We start from the raw sequence: 10,539 nt of genomic DNA on the forward strand, positions 1-10,539 counted from the left end.
AAAGGAAACTCAAACCTGCATCTTCCATATGAGCACCACAGCTCAATGTGTCTGGAGCATGCATGGTTCTGATGTTTTTCCTTTTTTGTTTTCTTGTTCACTCCCATTTAAATTTGTTTTCTCTCTTCTTTTAAAGATGTGGTGGTCAGATCAAAGTGATTTCTATTTGTGATAGGGCTTATTTTGCCTGTAATTTTATCATAATAGACACACAGTATGATCTCTCTGTCACACACTCTCACCATATACAGATCCTAATGGAAATGCCATCTTACCTTCATCAGCGGTAGTCTGGGTGGAGTAATCAGAGTAGAAGATCAGTGCAGCACTGTGGAAGATGTTGATGGTACACATCAATAGGCCTTAACAGTGTTTTTACCTTTTGTGTGTGTGCATTTGCAGGCAGCCGTGGTACTACGGCTGGGGTTTTAATCTCCCACGAGGACAAGCTCTGCTGGACAAGTGGAACCAGATCCCAGACTCCACGGATATCCTTCTCACACACTGCCCTCCTCTGGGTAAGACCTAAATCACACAAAAATATACACACAAGCATGCGGTAATGGTTCTTCCCTATTATTCTCTTTTGATCCTCACACACACACTTTAGCTCTGAGGTTTTGGCAGATGGAGTTGCTACAGCAGGCTGCTAAAGCATGCAACAGTGAGACTCTGTTCGCAGTGCAGCAAATCCCTACGCACATAATAAAAACCTCACACACACACTCCTATGTAAAGAGAGTGTACTGTAAGTTTCTGCATAAAGACAGCTGCGGTTTAAAACACTAAGCATTTGGGCTTTGAGATTGTGACAAAGTGTAATTCTCATGGTAAGACGTGTCTCTCTCTATACATTTGTGCGGATGTGAGTGTTTATCAGAGTGTTGCAAATTAGCCTCAAATGATGCCTACCGAGATTTACAGTGTACGCTTATACAGTATGTGCATTGTGTAATCGTAAAATCGAGTTTGTAGTCTGCAACTATCATTTTGGAATTCATATGTATAGTAAGTCTCATCACAAATCACATTCCATATTCCATCAGTCCCATAGATTTATACGCAGATTGTCAGAACATGATAAATTGGGTTGGAAAAGAGTTATTGATGTCACAAACTTGTGCCTTTACCACTGTGACCCTAAAGGCCAAAGTATACTTCAGTTGTCCACATTGCTGTTCGCAACACGCAAAGTATGCATGACGCAATTACAGAATCAGCAGAGTCTAAGGCTTTGTTCACACTGCAGGAAAAACATGATTTTTTTTGTCAAATCCAACTTTTAGACTGACTGGTCAAACTGCAGGTTGTATGTGTACAGATCTGATTTTTTTGTTTTTGTTCAGACTGCAGTCGTTTTTTGATAGCACGTCCACATTAGTTGTCATAGTAACAATGCAAACTTGTGTATGTTTACCATGTGTGAGAGTTTAGCAATGGATGTTTTTCATGAGGGTAGTATCCATATATTAACATATTCGTTACAGACAATGGCTTAAAAAACGGGAGAGGTGGCATGCAATGGTTATTGCTGCTAGGGTTTACAATAGTCCCGTTTTAGCCGGACATCCCATATTTTATCCTTATTGTCCTGTAATTTAGCGGGTAGTGAAACGTCCCTTATTGAAGGCTTTGTGTCCCGTATTAAAGCATAAAAGGGTCGGAGAGCCAGATTCTTGAAGAAGCTGTATTGAAGCGCTTAAAAAAATTATCAAACGTCCCGTAGTCCCGTTTATATGACTCGCAGTGGGTGCATGTTACCACACCTAAGCACTTCTCTTTGGGTGAGTAAAGCTAATGTCTGTATTATTTTAAAAGAAGTTTGCACTGCTTTGGCTGCCCTGTGACATATAAATTACATATGGGTGTGTTCCATTCAGAAGTGATCATCCCTATGCCCTTCATAGACTTTACCTCCCACTTTGGGGCAATTCCGTGGAAATGTCAACCATACCCTGAAAAAAATGGCGATTTCAATCTTATTCCAGTTCCTCGTGCAGCTTTGATGGATATCATAACAATGTCTCAGAGGTTGAAGTCTGCAGGTTTCAAAGTGTTTTGGATGGTTTCCTTTCATGATGTAAGTGCTGTTTTCAAAACTGTCACGTCCATAACAAGGTATTTTTTTCCCCCCATTTACAGTTGTGCTCAAAAGTTTGCATACCCTGGCAGAAATTGTGAAATTTTGGCATTGATTTTCAAAATATGACTGATCATGCAAAAAAACTGTCTTTTATTTTATGATAGTGATCATATGAAGCCATTTATTATCACATAGTTGTTTGGCTCCTTTTTAAATCATAATGATAACAGAAATCACCCAAATGGCCCTGATCAAAAGTTTACATACCCTTGAATGTTTGGCCTTGTTACAGACACACAAGGTGACACACACAGGTTTAAATGGCAATTAAAGATTAATTTCCCACACCTGTGGCTTTTTAAATTGTAATTAGTATCTGTGTATAAATAGTCAATGAGTTTGTTAGCTCTCACGTGGATGCACTAGGCAGGCTAGATACTGAGCCATGGGGAGCAGAAAAGAACTGTCAAAAGACCTGCGTAACAAGGTAATGGAAATTTATAAAGATGGAAAAGGATATAAAAAGATATCCAAAGCCTTGAAAAAGCCAGTCAGTACTGTTCAATCACTTATTAAGAAGTGGAATATTTGGGGATCTCTTGATACCAAGCCAAGGGCAAGTAGACCAAGAAAGATTTCAGCCACAACTGCCAGAAGAATTGTTCAGGATACAAAGAAAAACCCACAGGTAACCTCAGGAGAAATACAGGCTGCTCTGGAAAAAGATGGTGTGGTTGTTTCAAGGAGCACAATACGATGATACTTGAACAAAAATGAGTTGCATGGTCGAGTTGCCTTGACACGCCTCACAGCTTCTGGCACACTGTAATTTGGAGTGACAAGACCAAAATAGAGCTTTATGGTCACAACCATAAGCGCTATGTTTGGACAGGGGTCAACAAGGCCTATAGTGAAAAGAATACCATCCCCACTGTGAAGCATGGTGGTGGCTCACTGATGTTTTGGGGGTGTGTGAGCTCTAAAGGCACGGGGAATCTTGTGAAAATTGATGGCAAGTTGAATGCAGCATGTTATCAGAAAATACTGGCAGACAATTTGCATTCTTCTGCACGAAAGCTGCGCATGGGACGCCCTTGTACTTTCCAGCACAACAATGACCCTAAGCACAAGTCCAAGTTGACCCTCCAGTGGTTACAGCAGAAGAAGGTGAAGGTTCTGGAGTGGCCATCACAGTCTCCTGACCTGAATATCATCGAGCCACTCTGGGGAGATCTCAAACGTGCGGTTCATGCAAGACGACCAAAGACTTTGCATGACCTGGAGGCATTTTGCCAAGATGAATGGGCAGCTATACCACCTGCAAGAATTTGGGGCCTCATAGACAACTATTACAAAAGACTGCACGCTGTCATTGATGCTAAAGGGGGCAATACACAGTATTAAGAACTAAGGGTATGTAGACTTTTTTTCTTTGTTGCCATGTTTTGTTTTATGGTTGTGCCATTCTGTTATAACCTACAGTTGAATATGAATCCCATAAGAAATAAAAGAAATGTGTTTTGCCTGCTCACTCATGTTTTCTTTAAAAATGGTACAAATATTACCAATTCTCCAAGGGTAACTGTATATAAAGAGACAATTAATTAAAATGTAATATAACATGTTCTTATTACTTATGGATTGTGCATTTTAATTCAGAGAGTTTTTTGAAGTGTGTGGTCCCCCAAAAACTCCTGTCCATATTTGTCACGTCCGTAGCGCAAGCTCATTTCCCAATCTACGCTGGAAAACATATTTTCTGTTGTCTGAACTTTATCTGCAGGGGTCTATGATTATACATAACAATAGTCTGATATAATGGAAACGAGTACTTTATATATGAAGTTAAATTTCATGTTTTCACTGCATATGTCACATCAATAACCCTGGAATTGCCCTGTGACAGTTTCGGAGGGCTGAAATATGTAATAAAATGGTCATTCGGAACTTATTTTTAAGTCATTTTTTTATTGAAAATTCTCTTACAGCGTGGCCATCATTATTGTTTTCACTTCGAAGTGCCCTGTGAAGGCATCATGCAATTTGGAAAGCAGTATATGTCTTCTCATCACAACATCTGATGAAACAACCCGTCGCACACAACGAATGACCATTCAGACTGAGATGCATTTAGAAAAATCCGATTTTTATCAGGCTTGTGAAAATCAAATTTTGTGTTTTTGTCATTTTCAGTCTACAAAAAAAAAAAAAAAATCCTATACAGATTTGAGTCAGTTAGTCCAAAAAATCAGATTTTTTATGCCTGTGTGAACATAGCCTAAGCGTACTGTCCACATGCAACCCAGATTTTCTAAATACCCGGACAGTCTTTGTCTGTGGCCATTGACTGCACTAAAAGAGTATCATAAAGCAGTCGTAGTGCACATGCTTTGATCGCGTTCATATTCGCTTGCTGTCAAAAGAATATACTTTGAAAGGCTGAATGCGCGACCGTGTGCGAGACAACCCAGAGTGTGACAAAAATGAAGTATACCCAAGCCTTAAGCAAGATTCTTCCAGGAGGATTGTCTCTGAAATCATTGTACTGGGTTTAAAACTTGTGTACTTGTTTAAGATGGCACATGCAAGTCTAACTCAAGAGCACAAATTAACAAAATTGAGCCTGGTCTTACATTGTATATTTCTCTGGCATAAATGAATAATTTTGAGGGTTTGGAGCCAAAGTGCAATCAAATATGAAGGCCTCAAACCCTCAATTTCTCACTCTTCATCTGTTTATCCTGTGGTTTTTAACTGGTTTTACATTGGACATCTAGTGGGGAACGATAAAAATAGTTTCTCATACAAAAGTAAACAAAAATGTCCTTAAAATTAAACATTGAAATGCATTAATATTACCAGGATCTGCATAGCCCCAACTAAACATGACATGGGCTGAATAGAAAATTTTGTAAATGCATAAACAACAGCCATAACCAGCCATTAAAGTTTGACTGAAAGCACAACCTTTGACATTAACAACTAAAAATATATGGGAAACATTGTCTACTCCCTTTTAAAAGCTTAAAAGCCTATTTATTTTGCTGTCCTCACTATGTGCGATTATATGGTTAGCTTCATTTTATGATTTGCATTTAGTTTGCACTGTCAATCTTTGTATTTGTCTTCCACTGTTTCCTTATGTCTCTCTGTCTTTTTGATTTTAAGATTAGTAATTTTAATAATTTACTATTTTGTAGGTTTTTTGGATTGGGTACCCAGGAAGATGCAGCGTGTCGGCTGCATGGAGCTTCTGAACACAGTCCAGAGGAGAGTTCAGCCCAAACTACATGTGTTTGGACACATTCATGAAGGTAACTTAAACACTCACAAATGTTCACACAATGCACACTTTCTCGCAAGGATGTAGACATCAGTTAGACAGCTTATATGCTCTGAAGGGAAAAGTGATATTTGTAAATCATTTCCAAAGCATGCATGAAAATCCATACACTCTGTGAACTCAAACATATTTGTTCATGCTGCCATGTCAGTTCACTCTATTTTGGGGTTATCAGGGCAGCTTTTCTCCCTTGGTGCTTTGCCTTCTGACAGCTCCATTGCAAAAATGAGATCACATTCATATTCACAGTAAATTTAGCACTCTCACTCAAAACCCTTTTAATAAAGGTTTCTCATTATAGAGTTTTCAATTAACATTATAGGCTTGCATGTTCAAGCTTTTGCATGTCTGTGTTAATCCTGTATGTGCTTCTGTGTATATGTTTACATGGAATAAGGCACCTGCCATAAAATTAATCCATAAAGGAAACAAATATAACTGCACTACTCCAAATGCAAGCTTATTTATTTATGTTTTGAGCTGTGTAGTTATATTTTTTCTTTTATATATTGATGCCATAACTTGCACCTCTAAATTTAAAGGAATAGTTCACCCAAAAATGAAACTTCTCTCATCATTTACTCACCCTCATGCCATCCCAGATGTGTATGACTTTTTTTCTTCTGCTGAACACAAACAAAGATTTTTAGAAGAATATATCAGTTCTGTAGGTCCATACAATGCAAGTGAATGGTGAACAGACCTTTCAAGCTCCAAAAATCACATAAAGGCAGCATAAAAGTAATCCATATGACTCCAGTGGGTAAATCCATATCTTCAGAAGCGATATGATAGGTGTGGGTGAGAAACAAATCAATATTTAAGTCCTTTTTTACTATCAATCTCCACCTTCAATTTTAGAATGTGAAAGAATGTGAAAGTGGAGATTTATAGTAAAAAAGGACTTAAATATTGATCTGTTTCACACCCACACCTATTATATCACTTCAGAAGATATGGATTTAATCATTGGAGTCATATGGATTACTTTTATGCTGCCTTTATATGCTTTTTGGAACTTGAAAGGTCTGGTCACCAATCACTTGCGTTATATGGACCTACAGAGCATAAATATTCTTCTAAAACCGTTGTTTGTGTCCAGCAGAAGAAAAAAATGTCATACACACCTGGGATGGCATGAGGGTGAGTAAATGATGAGATAATTTTTATTTTGGGGTGAAATATCCCTTTAAGGTGTGTTTTTACCCAAGTGTCTCTTCAGAATAATAAAATTCATCCATACCAAAAGAATTGCTGACAAAGTTATTTAAAATTGTATTTGTAATTTTTTTGCTTTTTGAAATTTCATAGCAGATATTACCTTTTAAATATAACATATTTATGTGCTCATGCAATGAACAACTTTATACACACAATGTACAGTTACCAAACTTACATTTTACCTTTTAACACATGATTCAACCTTGTTTCAAACCGTATTGCAATAATTTCTGATCAGTTTTAATCTTTTAACTGTACTAACTGTTAAAAGTAATTGTAGTGTCTTGCACCAAAACATCGGAGTAAATGAATGAATCTCTTCACCGTAAGCATTCAAAATATCTCTGTTCTTTGTGTTTGTGCGAGCTAGGTTATGGTATGATGACCGATGGAACCACCACGTTCGTTAACGCATCAGCATGCACGGTGAACTTCCAGCCAATGAACCCGCCCATCGTTTTCGACTTACCCAATCCCAGGAGTTCATGATTGAACTGAGACCTGCCCACTTCCCCGTTCTTTCAATCAGGGTCCCTCTTTGAGCGTGTATGTCACTGTGTAGTGTATATAAAGCTTGCGAGAATGATGCTACTTTGGATATTCCCAAGGAAATTTTCATCCATTTTGTGCCGTCTGCGTGCTCAAACATGAATAGCGGCAATTTGCCTCTTTGAAATTTGAACTGTTTTCTGACTTTTTGCGTTGCACTTGAATCGGCATGACAATCGCGTATTCATAAGGTCATGGAAGCCTCCGTGCTCAAGGTGGGAAGTCAAGCTTTCTTCTTATTGGCTGGCACTTATTAAAGGAACTTTGTAAGCTTGAAGCCTCAATGGACCACTAACCACAAAAAAAAAAAAAAAAAAAAACTCATGTTACATTTCTGTGCTCTGGATCCACTCTTGAAAGTTCCAGGATGTGCCCTGAGAGAAACAGCGCTATGGTGCAAACAAGTTTGTTCAGGGTACCATTTCTCTCTCTCTCTTTCTCTCTCTCTCTGAGTCTGAGTCTCTCATCCTACTTTTTCCTCTCTGTTATACAGTATATGCACTGTTGTTATATGTTGCTCTTTTCAACTTCGGGCCATGTTGGATTATATTGGGAGGAATAAACTTGCCCTAAACAGGAATGTAATGTTTATAAAATAGCTGGCAAAAAAAAAAAAAAAAAAAACATTTCCTTCCACTTTTTCATACTTTCTTTATTGTTCAATTTACTGTAAACGTGCAAAACTGTGAATGTGTTTTAAAGCAAACAGTCCTTTACTGATGCCGTGTGAATTTTAACAGTAGTTTGAAGTGTTTGTTTAAGGTCAAATATTTTAAAGTTCTTCTAAAGCCCTCCGGTTATCGTCCCTCTGAATAATATCAAAGACACGGCACGTGCGCAAAGTGTGCTTTTGCATAACAAGAATATGTTGCACTTTGATCCATATGCTCCCCACTATAATTTATTAACATTCCTCCTGGCGATAATTTATTCCCATGTGTTTTACAGCTCTTCAGCATTAACTGTGTGTGGCATTAGGCCTAATATGATGGTTCTGTTAGATGCAGAGGGTTTTCATCTACTCCATATAAATGGATAAATAAAAAACAAATAAATCGAACAAATTATCCTGCTGTGTGTGTGTGTGTGTTTGGGGTGGCTGGTTTGGGTGGTTTACGAGGACATTTTTTTTAGGTTACAAACTGGTAATTACAAGGGTATTATGCTATAAATGTGGTTTATGAGGACATTTCTAGTGTCCCCATAATTCAAATCGCTTAAAAAACATACTAAATGATGTTTTTTAGAAAATGTAAAAATGCAGAACGTTTTTTGTGAGGGTTAGGTTTAGGGGTAGGGTTAGGGGATAGAATCTATAGTTTGTACAGTATAAAAATCATTATGTCTATGGAGAGTCCTCATAAGGATAGCCGCACCAACGTGTGTGTGTGTGTGTGTGTGTGTGTGGGCTCCTGTGTGTGCATGCAATTAATTGCTCCTCTATCATAGCCTAAGGAAAAGAAGAATGAATGGATGAAGAGATGAATAGAAAAATATTGGAAATGGCAACTATGAACCCGACGTCTAGGAGACGGAATTCTGTCTCATCTTTCTTTATTTATTTTTAAGGCTTTCTTGCTTTTTGTACACTTGTTTTGCATTCGGTCAAAGGTCGAACTTTGTGCTTTGCCCTCTCTTGTGGCTTTTTCTCCTTTTTCTCCATTTGTTTGTGCACGTTGAAGACTTCGTCGTCTGATTTACTGCTGTGCTCCAGTTATTTTTTTACAGCATGCTGTTCTGAATTTCAAATCAGATTCTGTGGATTGTTTGTTAATTAATTGTGCTGTGAAATTTCAGTGCTAAATATACATCGTAATTTTTCTTTATTTGGCAAGTTTTTGGTCAATTAATTTTGACTGCCATCTAAACAAGAGTTATGGTGTTGAAAAATTTCTGTAGCAGAGATAAATTCCCTGTGGAACATATCTTTCTCTCTTAGAAACTGTTCCTTTTTGTTCTGGGAAAGATCATTTACACAAATTAAATGAAAACTTATCCATAACACTCAATCTTCAATCTCTGTTTCTCCTTTTTAAATTAAAAATGTATCCCTATTTCCAGGATATGCCCTCTTTCTCCTTAAATCTCTCTCTTAACGTTTATCTTTTTGTGTGGCTGTGTATGAGAGAAGTAGATTCCAACATTATTACACCCTCACGATTTTGTTCTAATCAAAGAGCTCGAATTTCATATCAATTATCTAGACGTGGCTTAAAACTTAAATTATGTAGGTAAAAATTGCCCTCACTCTTGTATCATTTCAGCTCATCCCTCTTCCACACCTCTGCACATACTAATGAAATCCCTCATTCAAATAATTACATGAGTAATCCTGCGGGATGGAAGGTAATTTATTCCAGGCTGGCTTTTACTATGCCATTAAAGACTGTTCTGTGTCATCCTTACCACTTTTTTCCAACATATATGCTATTCCGTTTCTTATGCTCCCACCTTTATTTTCTTAGATCTTTTTTTCTTTACAGTACATCCACTCAAGTGCCATCTACTGAATTCTCTGTAGTGCGTACCATCAACATCTGTCTCTCTGTCATCTTGTGTGCTTTACACAGAGATGTCCTCTACTGTCAGTCCTCTGTATCTCTTATAAACTGGAGGAATCTCACAAATGACAAACATGCAGCATAATTCTGTCAACCGTTACATGCTCTTAAAGGCGAACTAAAACCTGGTTTACTGCATTTTAGTGCTGTTAAACAACCGGAGGCATTCCGTACGGCTCCCTCTGAAACAGTTGAGAAATGCGGTGGAACAAATGCTTGTGCAACTGCCATTGGAAAAAAGGAAACACAAAACAATTAGCTGCAACAATGCATGCTGATTACTGTCATATGCTGCTTATTTATGAACAATGTTTGTTGTGACAAAGACGTTTAATTTTTGCATGATCGTCTTTGAGTACACGTCCTGAAGCAAAAGTTTGTTGATTTAATCTAAAGCTGTCTAAAGAATGCTGTTACTTATTATGGTGTTCTCCTTAATGAATACATGAGTCCTCAGGGGTTACATTCTTTATATTTAAAAAATATATTTTAAACAGCGTTTTTTAATGCAGCTTTTATCACATCAGTTGAGAGATTACATGGGATATTTGTACTTTAAACATGCATTTCACACAGCAGGACCTTTAAAATAAAAAAATAAATAAAAAAAAGGTGACCAGTCACTGGGTATACTTTTCCTATACATTCTTATACATTTTAACCTAAAATATTAATCCAAGCAAGTTTAAGGCTACATTCTTTTTAATCATCCAACACTTTATATTTAAAAATGTTTTGCTTTAAACTTCAGCATTTCGATTGAAATATGACTTGATAGATGT

General features: G+C 37.4%; 1 protein-coding gene across 1 annotated transcript in view; it reads left to right on the top strand.

Annotated features, from left to right (window-relative positions):
• Window positions 1-8,263, top strand: part of LOC127435264 (metallophosphoesterase domain-containing protein 1-like) — a 69,205-nt gene extending 60,942 nt beyond the window's left edge. Inside the window, exons 5-7 of the mRNA XM_051688571.1 lie at window positions 403-518; window positions 5,284-5,397; window positions 7,018-8,263. Coding sequence (XP_051544531.1) covers window positions 403-518; window positions 5,284-5,397; window positions 7,018-7,136 — 349 coding nt within the window. The 3' untranslated portion in view covers window positions 7,137-8,263. The remainder of the gene's footprint in view (window positions 1-402; window positions 519-5,283; window positions 5,398-7,017) is intronic.
• The last annotated feature ends 2,276 nt before the right edge of the window (window positions 8,264-10,539 follow it).

Source organism: Myxocyprinus asiaticus, chromosome 45 (assembly GCF_019703515.2).
Source record: "Myxocyprinus asiaticus isolate MX2 ecotype Aquarium Trade chromosome 45, UBuf_Myxa_2, whole genome shotgun sequence".
Taxonomy (NCBI): domain Eukaryota; kingdom Metazoa; phylum Chordata; class Actinopteri; order Cypriniformes; family Catostomidae; genus Myxocyprinus; species Myxocyprinus asiaticus.